The 20,019-nt window shown below is 45.3% G+C and overlaps 1 protein-coding gene and 1 long non-coding RNA gene across 3 annotated transcripts; one reads left to right on the top strand and one right to left on the bottom strand.

The window, feature by feature from the left end:
* Nucleotides 1–8: 8 nt before the first annotated feature.
* Nucleotides 9–20,010, bottom strand: dnmt3bb.1 (DNA (cytosine-5-)-methyltransferase 3 beta, duplicate b.1). 2 transcript variants are annotated; one of them, XM_068305681.1, is made up of 23 exons: nucleotides 19,831–20,010; nucleotides 19,091–19,232; nucleotides 14,633–14,741; nucleotides 11,029–11,179; nucleotides 10,480–10,541; nucleotides 10,228–10,365; nucleotides 9,981–10,115; nucleotides 8,599–8,757; nucleotides 8,412–8,519; nucleotides 7,825–7,966; nucleotides 7,593–7,715; nucleotides 7,403–7,447; nucleotides 7,236–7,315; nucleotides 6,586–6,698; nucleotides 6,317–6,500; nucleotides 5,994–6,078; nucleotides 5,738–5,883; nucleotides 4,817–4,907; nucleotides 3,574–3,722; nucleotides 3,169–3,254; nucleotides 3,020–3,089; nucleotides 2,827–2,945; nucleotides 9–2,745 (listed from the first exon to the last, which is right to left on the bottom strand). In XM_068305681.1, exons 3-23 carry the CDS (start codon nucleotides 14,690–14,692, stop codon nucleotides 2,604–2,606), a joined length of 2,388 nt encoding a protein of 795 aa, XP_068161782.1. In that variant the 5' UTR covers nucleotides 14,693–14,741; nucleotides 19,091–19,232; nucleotides 19,831–20,010; the 3' UTR covers nucleotides 9–2,603. The 2 variants fall into 2 exon arrangements, with proteins under 2 accessions (XP_068161782.1, XP_068161774.1); XM_068305673.1 differs by lacking the exon at nucleotides 19,091–19,232.
* Nucleotides 2,789–5,371, top strand: LOC137588558 (uncharacterized). Its single transcript, XR_011034064.1, has 5 exons — nucleotides 2,789–2,928; nucleotides 3,044–3,209; nucleotides 4,038–4,122; nucleotides 4,822–4,985; nucleotides 5,231–5,371. It is a non-coding gene; the product is annotated as an uncharacterized lncRNA (long non-coding RNA).
* Nucleotides 20,011–20,019: the final 9 nt, after the last annotated feature.

The raw sequence follows: 20,019 nt of genomic DNA, 5'->3' as shown, positions 1-20,019 counted from the left end.
ACATGTCATTTTTTTGGCAGTGAAGCTGCTTTTTATTGCGTAAACATTATATATGTTTCTATAAAAAAGTAGACAAAGTATAAAAATAGCACAGATTCTGTTGTTTTTAAACATTTTTGCACTTTGGGTTCATAAAATGGCAAAAAAAAAAGCAGAAAACATCTAAATTGTGATTCTGATAACATATAAACAGGCTATTGTTAAAAAACAACAACAACCTTTTCTCAGATATCACAGTCATGCCTACAAACACACTCATCTAAATTACTATTGATTAATATGTTCTATATCATACTGTAACATTACAAATTTCAAGCAAGCTTTACACTGTGTTAATATATACTGTATGTGCTCAATAGAAAGTTTGAAAAGTAGCCGTAATTCAAGGGAAGATGGGGTTTTTTTTTGCATACTGTTTTCAAGAAAATGTTCCAAGAATTCCAGAAGCATTAAACCAACATGTAAACAATTTTTTGAAGGACTTAGAATCAGATCTGAAAACCAAAAGAAGGGTACAAAGTAAAGATGGATGTCTTTGTTAAACTACAGTTTGAACACTTGTAAACCTTTGTTTTGATACAGTACAAAAATAACAGTGAAAATAGTTCCAGTTTAAAACACAAGCTAATTCTACAGGGCCTTTAAACTACAGTATATATATTCACAGAACAGAGATCCTATAAGAGGACTTGTGTCCAGTTGCCCTTTGTCTGAGGTAATGCCCGCTTGATAAGATTTACAAATCGTCCAGTTATGAGAACTAAAAAATACTAATAATCCAAAGTACTATTAATAGAAAACTGAGATTTAGTTTGATCCACATGTCAACAACACCTGAACCTAAACCTTTACATGCTTGCTTATAATGTTTAAGGAAACGTGTTGTTTTACTTTACGTGTTAATTCCACATATGTAAAATTAGATCTGCCTTTTATAATAATAATCTTTATGTTAACAAAAAATGATAATGTGACCCTTCACAAGGAACTTGTGCATTTAGGTCAAAGCAAAAATGTATTTAGTGTAGAAACCATGAACTCTTTTTTTGAGTCCGGCAATGACGCGTTTGGTGAACATGCTAATGCTAACAGTATGACAAGAACCTGCTGGGAATGATCCTCAGTAATTAAGGATCAGAAACACTGCTGTAGTCACGACAGGTTCGGATCTTTTCAGAGTTCTTGGAACCTCTTTTTACAACCGCTGCACCATAAGAACAAGGAAAAACATGGCGACTCCAGAGCTGCTGTATAGAAGAGGTTCTCCTCCAGACCAAAAGGCATGTCTACTTGATTGGCTGTTTACATACATACTGTAAAACCAAAGGATGTCCACCACACGGATAAACGGTGTCATAGAGTCAGTTTCCATAGCAACCGAAACTAGAAAGATCTCCTGAAAACAAAAGTTCAACAGCGCTAACTTACGCCAGTGTTTCCCACTGTTTCCACACAGTGATGCTCGCTCACTCCCTGAGTCAACACACGGAAATGAGTCTGAAGATAAACCCTGAACTGGACTGAGTGGCAAAAAGACAACAACCAATTCTCTATGTCTCTGTTTTTGCATTGCTTCTTTCAAGTATTGGTATATGTTGATAACAGGCAGATGCAGATAGAAGTTTAACACTACGTTTCACACTATATATACAAAAAAGTTTTTTCTTTGTTAAGGAAGCTGTTTTTTCTCGTAAGTCATCTCAAAGCAAGACAAGAACTAATTTTTACAACAACACCTAAAATAATGTTGTTTTTTATAGAAAACCGGAATCCTGCTTTATTTCTGGGTTAGCCTGGGGTCGACTAGCTTCCACAGTTGACTGTATTTTACTCCAGAGGGCTTCTCTCGTGTAATCTAAAAAAAGTCAAATATCGGTTTCTTGGCAAAAGCGACGAATTCCTAGTAAGGAAAAAAAAAAACAAGTCGCGCCATCACCTATAAAACATTTTAGAAACTTAAAAAATATCAATAACCACTATTTAGTAGCAATTATCAACATGTTGAGGAATTTTAAGCAATAAAATCTTAACAGCATCCGTGCCATAAGCACATTTTCTGACCATTTGAGGACGACACATTTGTTTATCCTCCTCTGTCTCAAACTGGAAATCGGCGGTGTTACGTTTGATCTTTTTTTTTAAAGCGGATGCATGCAGAACAAAAGGGAGCAGAACTTCTACCGTCCCATCTTATGAGGTCGTTGGCGCTCCGCTAATCTCTGCTCGGTTTAAGTGTTGTTAACTTAAAAACAAACCCTTCCAACGGGATCCTAAAGGAAAAATAACTCACATAAAAATTATTCTACTGGCCTAAATCCGCCTCTGAGAGGCTAAAAACCCTGCTGGCGTCCGTCACGGACGATCAGTGAATCTGACTGGCCGGCAATCTGGTGAACAAACACAGTTGGGGTGTTCACTACTGTCATGTTTACGCCCCTGTGTTAGTGTGCTAAGGTTACAGTGCATCATCTCCAGGCTCCATGAGGGGCTGGACGCTAACAGCTACTGTCACTACCTCCACCTACTAATGCTGTTGTTTTTGTCAATAGCGGCGTCTTTTGCTGGTGATGGTTGGTGTGTAAGTGGGGGTGGGGGAGGTGCATCTATTCGCAGGCGAAGTAGTCTTTCAGCGGTGCGAACAGGTGCCTGATGACGGGAACACTCCAGGACCGACCCAGGAGTTTCTGCCTGGCGCCGCGGCCCATGTTGGACACGTCTGTGTAGTGGACCGGGAAGCCAAAGATCCTGCCGGATAAGAAAGTATCAGGACCCTCCTTCCAAAGCCAAGCCTCGTGTTCCATTTTGTTTTTGTGTTTCCCTGCTCACCTCTCCAGCTCAGTGCACCACAGGATGTCCTCCTTTCCATTCATCAGGACCGGAAAGTGCTGATCCTTCCCCTGTTTGATGGAGTTGGACCGCGTCGTGATGGTACGCACCTTTCCAAACTAAAGCAAACAGTCAGAAAACCTCCACCAATTCTATGAGTAAGAGCTGCACTTTTATTCTGAAAATATCCAACCTTTGCAACTCTTCCGTGCTCCAGACAGTCCTGCAGCTCCAGCTTGTCCATTCCAGAAGCACACAGAGGCCTGAAACCAGACCGGCAAACACACTGAGCCTCATGAACCGGGACCCGAGCAGGAGAGTCGTGACGCTGACGTGACTCACCTGTTCATACCCGGCAGGTTTCCCCAGAAGTATCGAGCACGGTGAGCAGCAGAGACTTCGATGGCGTCAATCATCACAGGGTTACACTGCAAAACAGAGTCGAGACTCAGAGAGACTTGTACATAGAATGCTGAAGTCCCACACATTCCTTACGATAAACGGGATGATCGTCAAAATATCTGAAATTCATTCTGATTCCTACGAAATGAGACACAGAAGCTTAAATAATCCTTCAAAAGTAACAATAAAAAAACAAAGCCTGAAACCACCAACAATAACGCTAACATGACACAGGCCAAAGGTCCCACACACATTCCAGGTTCACACAGTGAAACAGTTCAGGTACAACTACGTATCTCAGAAACCATCATCCATTCACAGACATCTCTAGTCCATGTAACTCACCTCCAGGAATCGTGAAATGTCCCTCTTGTCATTGACGCCCATAGCAACCACGTTCTCGAACATCCAAAAGAATGGACGGTTCTCTCCTTCTTTGGGCTTGGCCTCGCTGAGCAGACGGTAAAACTCAAAGAACAACCTCCCTGTCCCTTCTGAAGAAACAGAACATCATTTCAGTACACACTACTATTATGATTTTTGATTCAAAGTAGAATTATAAGTAGAATTCTTAGTATTACAGAGCAGAATTATTCTTTAGTTCATGAATTAACGGCTTCTAACAAGAGAGAAATTCATCAAAACGAAACACAGGTCGTCCTCAACTTATCGTAGAACAAACGCACTCCACCATATCCGACTATTGTCCTGCTGTTCCGCTTTCTGCCACAACCCCCGCGGGGGCAGCACCGATGCTTAAACACAGTTCCAACACTCGTCTCCCCCTCGTTTGTTGTTGTCTCTGTTAGCATCATCGTCTCTGTGACCATCTCTCTGATGACAACTCTGACTCTGACCGGCAAAAATTTCTCCTCCTCTTCCTTCACCCTAAAGGTAAGCTACATGCTACATGCTGTAATACTGTACAATAGATCATAAACATCGACAGCTGACTCTGGCTGTTGTTGTTGCTGGATGCACTTAAAAAACAGGTTGAGCATTCCTGGTGTTGCTTTCTTCTTCTTCTCGTCAAGGATTTAAATATTTTTACCGGAAACTAAACTGAACTCAAAACAGTCACAAGTGACAGTAGATACTGGAACTATATGTACATACTTTAATACGATTATATGTTTTTACTCTTATTTATTGTGCAGTACTGTGATTTTATGTGTTTTTTAAACGGTTTTCTAGTGATTTTAGGAGTCCAATATTTGAGTGAAATGAAGTAAACTTGACGATTACCTTCCCAAGTGGTTTTTTTTTGAAAACCGAAGTATAATCAAGAACAACTTAAGTCGAAATTACCTCTACCTGTATCTTATTTTATTATGTGTTACTGTTATATCTTGTAATTGTTTTCTAGTCAGTCTCAAAGAATAGTATTTTAGTATTTACAGTAGTAACAGCATTTAAATGACCTCAAACGACGATTATAGATTGAAATGTAATAAATAACAACTTCCAAACAATTCAATTTATGAACAACCTCTTGGAACCAGTTGTGTTTGTATGTTGAGGACTACATGAACAGTGTTTCACTGAGCTTTACGCTGAATAAGACCGAAAACCTGTCACGCTTTCCTACCATAGAGGCCTTTCCTGGCAGGGTTGACGATGGAGAGGTCGTTGCAGGGACTTCCACCAATCACCAGGTCGAACGGCCCCCATTCCTGAAGCTGGAAGATACAACAGCCCCCCCACAATGTTAGACTGAAGGAATAACACCTACTGGGAAATTAAAATATGCCCCAAAGGTATTCAGTTCAATATCGTTAAACAAAAGTCGCCTGAGAACGACAACTCAAAAACAGAACTGGAAGCAAACTTTTTAGATTAAGAGCACCGACTACCCATCGTGATTCATCTATGTTTGTGAATGCTGGTGAAGCAAATATGTGTTGATTGGCTGATAACACCCCCCACCCACCCCAAAACCGTCATTTCATGGTTGGAAGAAGGAATAAAATACAAATGATTAAGAAGCTTTGTTCCCTTTCAGGGTCAAACCCTTCCTGCTTCATGGAGAACAATGAAAGCAGAGGAGCGAAAGAGAAGACAAAAGGAGTTCAAGACCGGAGGTGTGTCCTCAATGTCTCATGTGACACACACGCACACACACACACACACACACACACACACACACACACACACACACACACACACACACACACACACACACACACAGGCTCAATCTGATCTTCGTCATGCTTCACTGTGTTGATAATAAAAATAAAGGGCATCACATTTTAAAACGAATCTAAAAAACGATTAACTTGTGTTTGTCGTGAAGGTGTAATCAGTCTAAATTTACTGTTACTTCATACATTTAAAGGAAACAGCTTCAACAACAGTTCTTGGGTTTGATTACGGTTCAGCTTTTCAACACGAGTCGTCTGCATTTGTGCAACGCAGCAGCCGACAAACTGCAACTGAAAAAATCAGGATTGTTTTTGGCATCGGTCGACAATATTTTGCAGGATTTCCTTTTTTAATTTTAATTTCTTACGTTTTTCCTTGTGATGTCTCTGACATCGTGGACGTACTGGATCTTTCCTTCATGTCTGACGACTCCCACCGAGATGGAGTCCTCACACACCTCCGACGCCACATACTGGTCCACCTTAAAACCCAGATCCCTTAGAACCAGGTAGCCTGGAAGCAGACACACACACACACACACACACACACACACACACTGTTTGTATGATGGTGTGCTGCATGATGCTAACAGGTGACATCAGTTCACACACACTCGTCCTCACCGGTGGCAATGCCGTCAAACAGGGAGAGGACTCTGATTGGCCGTCTCTGCTCTGCAGGGACTGCTGGGTAAATTATTGGTTTCTCCTGGAAAATAAACACAAATCACGTTTCAGGTGTTGAATCTCAGCTTAAGGTGCTTTTGTGTCAGAATCAAAAAACAAGACAGAATCAAAGCTCTAAATAAAAATTTAAGATGGCAAACAAACGGCTTTGTTCGCCATCACTCATCGCTCGCATCAGATGTGAGACCTGATGAGTATCTACGCTTCTACTCGTCTTTGTCCAAACCAACATTCCTGTGTCCGAGACCCAAGAGACTCACAAACTCCTGTCCGTTGTCGTTGGCGAAGAACTCTTGTAGTTTGAGGCTCCAGTCGTGTCGCTGCTTCAGGACGCCGTACTGCAGGAGCGGCTGGCACATGTAGCATCGCCATGGGTCTAGGTAGCGAGCGTTGTTAGACGCTCCGGGATTGACCAGGATGTCCAGACAGTCCACGCAGAAACACCTGCAGGGGGAGGGGTGAGGAGAAGCACGTCATTGGAGGAGGCGTGGCTGACGTGTGCGCTAACTTCCTGCTTTGCGTGACGGACCTGCAGCAGTTGGCGTTGCCACAGAGCAGAACCTCTCGACCTCCACAGCAAACGGTGCAGTAGGACTGGTAACCGTCGTCATCATACATGTAGGACATCTCCAGGTAGACATCCTGATGACACACACACAGAAACAGTCCGACATGATCAAACGCACCAGCCACACACATGCTAACGTTTGAAGAATAGCAACTACACCTTTTTAAAGCTTTAGCCTGCCATCTGTCTCGAGTGCATTAATCGTGTCTCCTGTATAGTTTGAGCGTATGCACGTTTTCGCTTAGAAGTTATAGTTTTGGTTTTAGCTTAGCGTTTCCATGTTAGCTTATAAGATTAGTTTATCTTAGCAGATAAAAGAAGTCTAAAGCCTCAATGTTTTTTGAGATGAACAGCTGTTTTCAGAAATCTCTGTAGTCAACCTTCATTTTTTACCCAGGTGCATATGGTGATGATTATTATTGGTATTATTATTATTATTATTATGATTACTATTTCATTATTATTATTATTGTTTTTATTACTATTACTATATTATTATAATTATTAATAATAATAGTAATAATTTTACTATTTTACTATTATTATAATTATTACTACTAGTACTACAATTATCGGTACAAAAAGGCAAACAGTTGTATATAGACACAAACCTTGCATGATTGGCAAAGGCCTCCTTCAAACAGCGGGTGGAAGGTTGCTGCTCTCATCTTTCCACACGAGAGGCAGAACTCTGGCCAAACACAAACAGATCCATCAATAATCAGAAGGCATGCCAATTAATCAATAACCAGAAGAGTCGCAAAAAAGTTTTTTTTACCTTCTATACTTCTTTTATTCTTCAGGACTTCATTCACCATTTGTTCTAAGAGGAAAAGGAGAAGAGATGTTGTGTCTTCTTAAAAACATGCAAGAAGTGAAGCTCATGTGATGCTAATTGTTGGATGAATGGTTGGATGAATGGTTGGATGGATGGATGCAGGAGGGGAGAGGGGGGTATGGACCCCTACCTCTGCTGTAGGACTCTTCCGGTCCAGCCTTGTTCTTACAGAGGCTGACTCTGGGCCTCTTGATGCTGGGGAAGTACTCAGGCAGGGACACGTGGAGGACCTGGTGGTCCAGAGGGCTGCTGTCTGCAGACACACACACGCACGCACGCACGCACACACACACACACACACACACACACAGTTTAACACATGTTCTATGCCTCTGCCGGCCCGCCGGTGCTGGTGGACTTACTGGAGGTGTGCGTGGGTTTGAGTCCCTCCTCTCCTTTGGGCAGGAAGCCGCCGTTGGCCCAATCCAGCATGGGTTTGATCTGGTCTTCAACACTGTCGAACTCACAGGGAACAAACTTCTTCTCTGCCCGGATACTGGCCATCTGTGAGGGGGGAGGAGGGGTTAAGATTGAGGTAGAAGGGGGGGAGTAGGAGAAGGAGGAGGAGAGTGAAATAGGGAGTAAAATGATGACACATAAAGGACGTGTGATGAGAGATGGGAGGGAGGGAGGGAGGAAGGAAGGATGGATGGAACGAGCGAAGGAAGAAGTGGAAGAAGGAAGGGGGGAAAGATGGAATGAAGAAAGGAAGGAAGGGAGGGAAGCAGGAAGGAGGAAAGGAATAAAGAAGGGAAAGAAAAGGAAGAAAGATCGGAAGGAAGGAAGGAAGGAAGGAATGAACGTAGAAAGGAAAGAGTGACAGAGGGAAAGAAGAAAAGAAAGAAGAAAACAAGGAAAGAAGGAAGGAAGGATATCCTTGTTTGGATAATAACTGGTTGAGTTGTTTATTCTGGTTTTTTCTTCTCCTACATTAACGTGAGTCACTGACCTCCAGCGCCTGGAACACGGCCCTGCGGTAGGACGCCAGCTTGGTGTAGGACGCCTGGTTGAAGAACTTGGGGAAGGCGGTGATGGAATCCAGTTTGTCAGCTGAAACCTGACGGGCGAAACGTGGCGTCAATCAAAGAAGGAGACTTGACTCCGCCTCTCTACTCATCTACCTCCACCCCCCTCACCTCGGAGAACTTTCCATCTCCAAACCACTGCAACCACCTCATGCCGTGGCTGGCGTGCCGTTTGCCCGTGGCGTGCCAGGAAACCACGATGCCAGGCCACCAGGAGAAGCCCTTGATCTTCCCCCACACCAGCTGACCGATGCCAAAGCCCTTGTTGTCCTGGGGGGGGAGGGGAGAGAGAAACCTGGATGAAGAAATTTTCTGGATGGAACACAAATGGATGAGACGAAGGAAAAAGAAGAAGCCTTCCTAGAATAGCACAAGTAGAAGAAGAAACACGTGAACCACAGAGAATGTGAGACGCTTTAAGAAAAGACACTCACTGCTGACCTTTGACCTCCACGTGAACCATAGACAAGCTTCCCGGCAGGAGTCGATAAAGCATCAGAATTTCAAACAGCTTTCAAAGCATCATAAAGCATGTGTGTGGGTGTGTGTGTGTGCGTCGCTGTCACTCCACACCTGCAGCGCCGCTCGTTTGCTCAGGTGTTTCTTTTGCAGCAGCTGTTAGCTTAGCGCCGCCGCGTCTTTGTGGACGCCGGCCCTGATAAAAAGCACAACGGAGCCATCCTTCTCTCCTCGGCGGATTATGTTCGCCTCCGCTTGAAGAGCGGATGGGATTTCTATGCTTGCAAACAAATCCCAGTTGATCCCAGTAAGACGCAATCCCAAAGAGAGGAAAACCCATCAGGCTTTGTGGCGGCGTCCGATGGTGACGCTCCGCTGAGTCCACGGGAGAACACAGCGACCAGCACAGACACACACACACGAGAAGTCATGCCGAACGGAACCGTTGATGTAGAGCAAACACAGTGTGTGTGTGTGTGTGTGTGTGTGTGTGTGTGTGTGTGTGTGTGTGTGTGTGTGTGTGTGTGGGGAGGGGAGCACCTGCATCAACACAAGGCCAGGTGGGGGAGGTTGTGTGTGCCCTTCTCTTTCTACTGGCGCCAAACCTACACTTCCTCTTTTGGAAACATCCTGTCTGTGGTTTTATTCCACCATGAGCTCGATGACCAGAGTCTCCAGTTCTCCTAGAGACCATCTAGCTGCAGACCCGATCCAGATCCTGATCCAGATCCAGATCCCGCTTCTGGTTCCTGAGGAATTCCGTTCCCCCTGTTCTGGAACATTCCTGTTTTTCCTGCTGCAGTCGCCTCTTTCAGATCCACCAGAGGGGGTTCTATGGATTTCAATCAGGTGATGCCTCTAGAAGGATTCAGGAATTCTTCCAGGATCTAATGATCCATGATAGAATCCATCTGACCTGCTGCAGGTTTCTAGTGGACCAGGAAGTCTCCAGTCCATAAACCTTCAGGTTCTGGTGTCAGGTCGGTTTGGACTTTGCTCTCTATTTAATTTAAAAGACAACTTCTACATCTTACGTTGTACTCCGGCTGGGTCTCGGAGCTGGACGAGGTGCTGCTGCTCTGGGCCGAGTCCTTGGAATCTTGTTCCATCAGTTCCAGACGAGGGGCCTCGGGCACGCGACCGCAGCCCCCCCTGGGACCACCGCCACACTGACAGGAAGCAGATGGAGGGTTCATGAGACCAGAAGGAGATGAGGTCAGAGATGGTGTGTGTGTGTGTGTGTGTGTGTGTGTGTGTGTGTGTGTGTGTGTGTGTGTTTACCAGCAGCATGCTGTGCTCCTGTTTGCGGTTCTGTCTGCGAGGTTTGTTGTGTGAATGCGGCGTCAGGCCGGCCTGGAAGATGGTTCTGGGTCGAGGAGTCTGTCTCAGACCCGGCTGAGAGCCGCCTGAGGACTTGTCCTGGAACCGGTTTAGAACGGGATCAAACAACAAACTTTTAAAGATACTATCTATGTTAATGAGGCAGAGTTCTGGTTCTAAGCCCAGTTCGTCTCTTTGGCCTCGTGGTCGTACCTCGTAGGAGTCCCAGCTGCTCTCCTCCTCCTCCAGCTTCTTCCTGCTCCTCTTCCTGCTTTCTGAACAACAGAAGGTGAGACAGATGGCAGGAAGTTAGCCGAGCTCGGGTCGGATGGACGGACGGATGGCAGACGGACGCGCTTCTGTCTCTTTAAATGAAACTAAAGCTAAACTTGATCTTTGGACAAACAACAGCAGGGATTCCTGGACGTCACATGACCCCAAAGATGATCATGTGACCGTTCCGCCCAACACACATTAACAGTACATTTATGCTTTATGTTCAATTCAATTAAAAAAACTTTATTTGTCCATAAAGGGCAATTGAAGTCGATACACTTTTGTTTCCATGACAACACAGGACAATGTTATTTGTAATCTCCCAATCCCCTCATCTTCAGCCGCTTCTTTTTCATTTAAATTCATCTTTCACATGAATCAATACCAAGCTGACAACCCGGAATTATGACAGAAGTCTCACTGGGATCAACGAGGTCAACTCCAGGTTAACTCGGGGTCAACTCAGGGTCAACTCGGGGTCGTTACCTTGAGGCGAGGCGGCGTCTCCGTTCTGCTTGGGGCTGAAGGGCGAGGGCGGTTCGGCCGCCGTCATGGGGCTGTTCTCATTGGTCAGCTCGACGCCGCTGTCGTTCTCCAATAGGCCCTCGGCTGGAGGCGTGTCTCCGTTGACTGGTGCCTGGGGGGGGGGGGGTAGAGACTGTTAAGACTACTCAGCCTGTAAATGTTGATCAGGAATACGGCTTGGATCCAGATCAAACCAGATCTGACAACGATGTCATGAATCCAGTCAGACAGATAAAAATGTAAGAACATTTTGGATCCTGATCTGGATCCTGATCTGGATCCTGATCTGGATCCTGATCTGGATCGCTGCCATCACGCTCCTGTGTTCAGGTTCCAACCCCTTTAATCCCAATCCATTCAGGAGGTTGTGAGTCATCCTGTGGCAGAGAACACATTACCCGCTTGGTGAAGACAAATAAACTCCAGGGCATGACCGTCTTTGGCAGCAGGAGGTGAAAACCTTCCTCCCCCCATCCTCCCCCCCAGGTGACATTTTTATAGAGATGCCGTTTATCAGTAATTAGAGAATGATAAAAAGAGAGCCAAAAAAAAGACATAAAAACGACGCGGGAGCTGAGGAATCCTGTCGTTTGACTTCATGTCTGTTGATATAAAGTCATGATCTGTGTGTGTGTGTGTGTGTGTGTGTGTGTGTGTGCGTGTGGGGGGGGGGGGTCTTCATCGCCTCATCGCAGGTGAAACACGTGACGGCGTCTCAGCGCTCTGTCAGAACTTGATCTGGGTACAAACCACTTACGGCAGATTCAGCTTAATCCCAGTCAAACACGTACAGACATCGACGTGTTGAAGTTGACAACCGCGGAGATTTATGCACACGTGTGGCCAAACAGGAAGTCACAGGCGTGTGTTTGTGGAGGGGGTGGGGGGTAGGGGACCAGCTGGAGCACAGACTTTTAGAGGCAAATTGTCGCTGCACGTATTACTGGGCTGTTTGTGATTTCTTTAATCCCGTAAAACAGGGAATGTGTGTGTGTGTGTGGTGTGTGAGTAATTCTGCCGCGCCAAATTTCCTCCATGATTAATGAACCCGGTGAACTCGGGCGCTGTGGCTTCAGCCGCCATCACACAAGCAAACGCTTTCAAACGTGTGTCAGTCGCTCCGACCAGCGTTCAGCTGCTTCAGGAAGAACCAGAGGATCCTGGTTTCCATCCAGATCCAGCAAGAACGGAGGCTTTATTTTATTATGGAGGTCATTACAAGGCCACCCAGTTCTGCACCAAAAAAAACCCCCCAACAAACCACGAGGTAATCCACGGATCAGACTACATTCTGTTGGTTTTGTTGGTCAATCTGGTAATAAATAACGATGAAGATCTGGTTGAGTCTAAACAGACCTGACGCCTGATGAAAGACATCCCGAGTGAAAAACAAGCAGTGATTTACAGCCGAAAGTGACTCTGCCCCCTCCCTCACAGAGGAGCCAATCACGACGCCGCAGACGTAAACAATGAGAGATCAGGTGAAGAAACACCTGAGGGCGATTAGCGGTAGCGGTTAGCGCTAACGACAGAACAGCTGTCGTCAAGGAAATGTGAAATCAAACCGGTTCAGAGGCGAAAAACAATCAAAAACAGGATTTAGGTTGGGTGACAGAAACATCCGCGCAGCAGAGGAGCCCCGCCCCCTCTGACGTTTTCTAGCGCCCCTGCTGTTTTCCCAGCGCCGTGACGCCGTCAGACGTGAAGAACACGCTTCGGTGGCGTTCTCCATGATGGATGGAGCTGTGATTTTACCGGCTGACGTCACGCATTCCTCAGCGAGCTGCCGTCTGGCCTGCAGCGCTCCGACGCCGCTGTCAAAACACCTCCGCCTGAACGGGTCGGCAGAGCCCGGATCGCCCAGAATCAGCACCTCTGGAACCCCAGCGGTCCGCACCGACCACAGAAACAAACTTAAGGTCCGACTAAGTACCGACCGTCTGTCCGTTCACCCATCTTTCATACAAACCTGTTTTTATTACTGATTAGTTATTAGTTATTGATCAGTTATTACATTCCGCGAAGGTGATGTATTGTAATTGTCAGTGTTCGTGTGTTCCTCCGTCCTGTCCGTCTGTCCGTTAGTCCACCAAATATCTTCGCAACCGTTGAAGACAGAAAGATGAAATAAAAGGCACACTACTCGGGTGGCAAAGGGGATGAAAATGAGATGATGACCTTGACCTTGAGAAAACTAGGTCAAGGTCAAATTTAAACTTTTATACAATCAGGAACCGGACCAGATAGAAAGATAATGGGAGAAGGCCAGTGTGAGTAAGACCGTAGATCAAAACTAGTGTCTCGGCATCATGGTGGTGCCTTCATGAGATTATCTGGTCTCCTGACAGGAAGCCATGTGGGTGAAGTCGCCCGGCGGGTCGGATCGGCGGGATGTTGGCATGAGATGAGACGAGATAAGTAATTACCAGCCTGCTGTACAAACTTGAAGCGAGTACCTGCAGACCTCGTGTTGCACGATAAGATGGCTGCACGGAGATGGAGACGAGACGCCTGACGAGCAGGAGAGAGGGAAGGTGAAGGCAGAGCGAAAGAGAAGTGAAAGGAGAGAAACAGCAGATGGCGGGCAAGAAGCTTCCTTCTCGGGTGGAGTGATACCCAAAACCCAGAAAGAGGAAGAAGTAATAACGGACGACAGGCGCCATGTCAGGAATGTGTGTGTGTGTGTGTGTGTGTGTGTGTGTGTGTGTGTGTGTGTGTGTGTGTGTGTGTGTGTGTGTGTCAATATGAACATGCTTGAGACGTCCTCCATCTCTCCTTTGATGCCGCCACCTTTCTAACTGCCCCGCATTGTTCATGTGTGTGTGTGTGTGTGTGTGTGTGTGTGTGTGTGTGTGTGTGTGTGTGTGTGTGTGTGTGTGTGTGTGTGTGTGTGTGTGTACACCCTCACAGCCAACATGCTGGTGCTCCTGTCTGGGCATCTGCCTCAGCGATGATACGCAAACAAAGCTGAGTCAGAATTCAAGGAGTGGTTGTGTTTGTGTGTGTGTGTGTGTGTGTGTGTGTGTGTGTGTGTGTGTGTGTGTGTGTGTGTGTGTGAGGGGCTGTGGTTTTACCTCCATCAGAGAGGTGATGTTTTTGCCAGATTTGCTTGTTTATTTGATGGATCAAAAACTCAAAAATTCTAAAAACCGGTTTGTGTTGAGAAGATATTCAGATCCAGATCAGGATCAAAGGATCATATCATCATCATCATCCTCATCCTCATCACTATCCAGACCGACTTCTGATGTTCCTGATCTGGATCCTGAAGAAAACCATCAGTGAGTCTAGTTTAACTAGAATAACTAGTTAACTATCAGACTAATACCATTGTGATCCAGATTCTAGGGGTGGTCTTCCTGGTTCAGAGGTCACATGACAAGAGTCAGCCAATCAGGGGCTGATGAGGAATCAATGGATGTTTGTTCTTAGTGACATCTATCTGTAAATGAGGATGTGTGTGTGTGTGTGTGTGTGTGTGTGTGTGTGTGTGTGTGTGTGTGTGTGTGTGTGTGTGTGTGTGTGTGTGTGTGTGTGTGTGTGTGTGTGTGTGTGTTGGACTCACAGTGGCGGCCATATTGTTGCTCTCCTCCATGATAGCAGCAGAGTATTTGTTGGAAGGCATTGCTGTGGCAGATGACTGATCCAGAGTCTGTCGTGTCTCCTTTTCAAACCTGGACCAAAAAAACATGGAGAAGCGATTAGAACCCGCTTCACTGGAATGATCAAGGATCAATAATCAGGGACAGGTGAGTCCTCATTGGCTGAGATATACAATCTCATTCAGATGCTCAAAGGGATGAAGTAATGACTAATGGACACTCTGGGTGTGTCATGACGTCATCATGTCAGTATCTGACATGTCCATACAAACCTGCAGGAAAGAGTGTGTGTGTGCGTGTGTGTGCGCGCGCACACGTGCGTGTGTGTGTGTGGGTAGGTCAATAGTTTTGTCAAACAAGCCTGTGCAGACAGACCTGCCGACCTTTGACTTATTAAACAGGAACGACACACACAGATGCTTTAAAACACACACACACACACACGCGCGCACACACAAATGGTGCTTTAAACCCATGCTACATGACTTAGCAACACTTAGCATCAGCTAGCTCCTCCTGACTTATAGTTCAAGTTGTCCTAGATGGATAAAACCATCACTGTCAATCAAACTAACAGGAAGCAAGTCTTAACTTAATGGTTCTTCTTTATGTACGGTGGTTACAAAGAGCCTGCAACTGTATTACTGCCCCCTTCTGGTGACGGCAGTGCTTCATCAGCAGGTACAGACATAATTGTCTCGTACGTGAGGTATTCTCTGTTGACCGTATTACATTCTGCTTCAAAGCGGTGATGTATTGTAATTGTCACTGTTTATGTGTCCGTCCATCCATTAGTCCACCAAATAGCTTCACAACCGTTGCAGATAGAAAATATGAAACAAAAAGCAGATTACTCGGGCGGCAAAGGGGATGAAAATGAGATGATGACCTTGACCTTGAGAAAACTGGGTCAAAGTCAAATTCGTGCAAGTAGGTCAGGGTAAAATTTTGAATTCAGGGGTGTCGCGAGATGTTGAAGTCTGTGACTGCATTGGTTCTAGTCATATCTGAAATGGTGGCAAACCAGATATCACCAAACTCTTCCTGCCCCAGACAACAGATCCTCACCTCACACCCGCCACCCTAAAAAACCAAACAGGAAATCAAACAGATACCTGCTAATGGTCTGGTTCGGGTCCTACTGGCAACACAAGACCCTCTAACATATCAGATTAGGAGTAAAACTCTCCTTAAGCACATCTTTAGGTTTTTAATTCAAGGGATCCACTGCCAAACCACATGTTGACCAGCCTAGAGGAGTTTTTGTGAATCTTCTTCTCAACCGATCAGATGTTCGTTGGTAAGAAGAGCTTGTTTTGTGGGCTTCCATGCAGCCTCTGCATCCTGTCGTTCATAAACGCACCTTTAGAGAAATGCCGTTAAATGCAGGGAAAGGTGGAAGTGAGAATAAATCAACGGAGGAAGGATGGAAGGCAGAGGCCGAGGGGCCCGAAAAGGGATCGCCGAGGACAGGGTGGGGGCTTCACATCAAAGTTGTGTCTGGTGGCGAGAGATTAGCGACTGCATTGCAAGAGGGGATTGTTCACTCTCCAAAGGGTATGACCATGAATGTGAGTGTTTTAGGGGGGTCAGATCCTCAGGGTCTCTCTCTGGGGGCTGCATTCCTTGTCTATCATGTACTTTATGGCCCCTTCCAGCTCCCATCGAGTTCTACACTCTATACATTGTCTACTTCTATTGTATACACCCCTCTCTGGAGGCACGGGGGGGCTCACACGTGTTCCATCCAATCAGCAGCCTGTACAGAACCTTTTGTGCCGTTAACACGATTAGAAATGAAATCACTAGACTGTGTTTCATTTTCTTGCCATCCTGGAGGAAGGTGTATAGTATGACCAGAACTTAAGAGTATTCCATAATTTCCGTGAGGGATTTATAAAGTAGCTCTCTCTCTATCTAACCATCCAGCTCTGGCTCATTACCTTGTTGTCTATAGTTATCTTTGGCTGCAGCTACGGCTACCGTTAGGTCTGTAAGCCATGGAGCTAGTGGCCCAATAGCTGACTGACTGACGACTGACGGGGTCAATGAGGGTATCCGACACTAGACACTGCTGTAGTCTCTACACCTTTGACCCTGGTCTAGATACTAGACCAGGGTCAAAGGTCACTTTGAAAATGGGCATCAGCAGCGGGCAACAATGGAATTTGAGCTGGATTATTTTCTCACGAGAAACAAAAGTTTAATTCAGACGGACTGTTGAGTTTTTTGATGTTTTGAACTTTCTTGGGTCTAAAAACCACTATTAGAGGTCTTTAGACCCAAAATCAATCTGTTTTCCCAGTGCAAACTGGGTCAGACTACTGCCTCCAGAGGTAACACCTAGTAATTCAAGATGGGAAGGGTAGCTAGTGAGCCAGGCTAACTAGCTAGCATGCAAAACTCTTTTACTAGCTCTGCAAATTTGACTCCCTCTGAGCCCATGAATGGGGGCGTAGCACCATCAAAATATTGTACTACACAGCAAAACACTGGCAGCAATGCGAACTCGGTGTGCGCTGATATCCAGACTCCACCCACATGGAATTCTGTGAGGTGATACGCCGCTGATGGGGGTTTTCCAGGTCGGGACAGGAAACGGTGCTCTGGTCAGGAACATGAAAAGGTGGTTTGATAAAAATCAGCTTTCAACAAAGGTATTGTGAGAAAAAAGGCTCAGATGGTGCATCCCAGCAGGAGGGGAAACACATCCTGCCAATACCAAGTTATAACAGGTCGTAAATTAGAAGCTTATGGATCAGGTGCTTCCAAAATCGAAAGCATTCATAAAAAAAAGAAAGAATGGAAAACAGTCTCGTTCTCCTCTGATGACGGAAAATTCGCATTTCAGTGGAGATATTGCTTGCGTAGATGTTTAAAAACTAATCCTAAAATGTTCATACCTGCCTTGAAGACATATGATTCCCATGTCAGTGATGTGGGATGAACATTCCCATTCCCAAAGAGCAGTTTGGTCACCCTCCAGGGGTGATTCTAACACTCCTCTCCTCCTGCACAAAAATATATTCTGGAAAATGTCTCGCCGTAAAAAACATGTAGAGACGGCTAGCTGTTAGCTGACAGGAGCCGAAGTGTGAGGGCAGTTCAAATCCCAGTGAAGCCTTCCTGAAAAAAATCCTGGCTTCAGGCATCACTGTGACAAATGATTAATTAAAAGATCAGAGTGAGAAATGGTTGTGACTGTAGAAAGAGCAAAGGAACTGAGCTCAACCACATTCAAAGCACCAGACAGTCTTATGTAGATTAAACACAACCCCCCAAGGCAGAAATTCAGAGCTCGGCTCTACTGTGGGCTTCTTCCTCATTTATCAACCCAATGATCTCCTGTATCTCCAACAAACGGCCCATTGAGATGTTATCTGTTGATCACCCACTAAGGTCCAGACCATTCAGACGAGGCCAGGTGAAGTAGAAATATTCTGTCAGGTCTCAAGCCAAAAAAACCTCTCTAGCTCAACTTTAGTCAACAAAAAATGACTGATGAAAAATGATCTGCTTCACATCTTCTTCTGCGGGTTTGTTCTTCAATAGAAACACTTTCTGAGAAAAATCTTCACCTAAAAAGTTTTACCACTTATCCAGCTGCAAAGTCTGTACATATATGATAACGGTAACCCTGAGGAACACCACAAAGTGTGATTGACCATTATTACTATTAATAACATCAAGTAATAATTGTTCAGGTATACACAGGTATACCTCGGCTTAGGTTTTTTGAATTATGTCATTTCCAATTATACGTCGGTTTTCAAAAAAAAAAAAAAAAAAAACACGGAAAAGGAATAATCAAGTTCACGTCATTGTACTCCACTTTACATCTGTCTGCCACAAATAACGTAATCATAAAATCACGACAAACCCATTAAAAGCACATATTACTGTATATAAAAATATATAATATCATGTTATTAGCGCGTTACTAGCAACTAGTTAGGACGAAGCGGCTGAAGACGAGATGTTGACATTTTTTTTGCACTATATTGAAAAATAAAATCTAGTTGTAAGCTTAAAAATTGACTTGCATTGACCAAATATTACTGTAAATAATATGTCACGTCTCCGGACTTGATTAATGACGTAAAGCGAGGTTTAACCCCCACGAACGCCGTTTCCTGTGTGGACATTTGGGGTACAATAACGAGTCGGGTCGTAGGTCAACATTCTGGACATCTGTCATCTGAAGCCCGAATATGCTCCGGCATGTCTACCGGGTTTCAAATTTTACTCCCACACTCCTCTTTCCCTTCCCATGATGCTCAGCTCTTTGCAGGTAGGTTTACCCCCCCCCTCCCCTGCAGGTTTAATCCCGAACTCTGTGAATAACGTGTTAGTATTAGTGTATGTGTGTGTGCGCGTGTGTGTGTGTGTGTGGCTTCCAGTTGTTGAAATAAATCAACTACCTGAATGATGTCACTCTTCCTCCTGCAGGAAGCTCCGCCCCTTGGCTTTGGTCCCGCCTCCTCCTCGACCGAATCGGGACACTTGTTAACCCTGATCTATGAAATGTGTTCCGGTCCGACTAATATTCAAACAGTAACAGTTCTGTTAATTATAGGGAGAAATTGCGGAATGTCAAGAGAGGGAAACTCCTGTGGGACCCGGTAAAATGCCGGGTTCAGACCCCGGAGCGCGTCAATAACCAGGAAACCGCGACAGCAAATTAAAAAAAAGTGAAGAAATCCTGTTTATGCACCCCAAAAAGTCTTTCATTGAAATCACAGCTAATATAATGACACGTGTCTGTCTGTGGGCCTTTTAAAATAGAATCCACGCTGAAGCCGTGAATACAGATTAAAACATTTATAACACGAAAAGATGCGATTTAAACTCCCCGATGAGCGGCAGAAGGAACATGACAGCAGGAGAAAACGAGGGTCTGGAAACATGGAGACGATATTACAGAGAGACAGTCTCTGATCGGTCCTGTAGGACCTCAGAACCGAACCCACCGCGGGACGGCTCGGATCGGCGCCTTTACGTGGCTCGTCTCGGTGCAAAAAGAGCGTCAAACTTCAACAAGCGCTCTTTAATCAGACATGAGGACCCACCCCCCCCGCCTCCTTAAACATTTACCCAAAAAAAAAAAAAAAAAAGTGCGTAAAGTCTCATGAATTATTTCACTAAATCATGCATAACTTACATAACCATCCACGCGTGTTGCGCTGATCCACGGAAGAAAAGTGAGGAGGAGGAAGGTGTTGTCTGAAGGGTCGAAAAGTGTGAAGACTGGAGGGAAAGTCGATCAGGAGTCGTCCTCTCGCAGGAGGTGCTGTCGGAGCATGCAGCTGCAGATCTCTCCCCCCCTCCCTCACCCACTCACGCTTCTCTC

Source organism: Antennarius striatus, chromosome 2 (genome assembly GCF_040054535.1).
Source record: "Antennarius striatus isolate MH-2024 chromosome 2, ASM4005453v1, whole genome shotgun sequence".
Classification (NCBI taxonomy): domain Eukaryota; kingdom Metazoa; phylum Chordata; class Actinopteri; order Lophiiformes; family Antennariidae; genus Antennarius; species Antennarius striatus.
Note: the sequence above shows the minus strand (reverse complement) of the source record. Positions and strands in the feature narration are given on the sequence as shown.

Coding starts and splice junctions, on each gene's coding strand:
- dnmt3bb.1 (XM_068305673.1), bottom strand. Junction 10,116..10,227: donor AGGAGCACAGCATGCTGCTG/GTAAACACACAC, acceptor GCTTCCTGTCAG/TGTGGCGGTGGTCCCAGGGG. Junction 2,746..2,826: donor TGGTGCACTGAGCTGGAGAG/GTGAGCAGGGAA, acceptor CTTATCCGGCAG/GATCTTTGGCTTCCCGGTCC.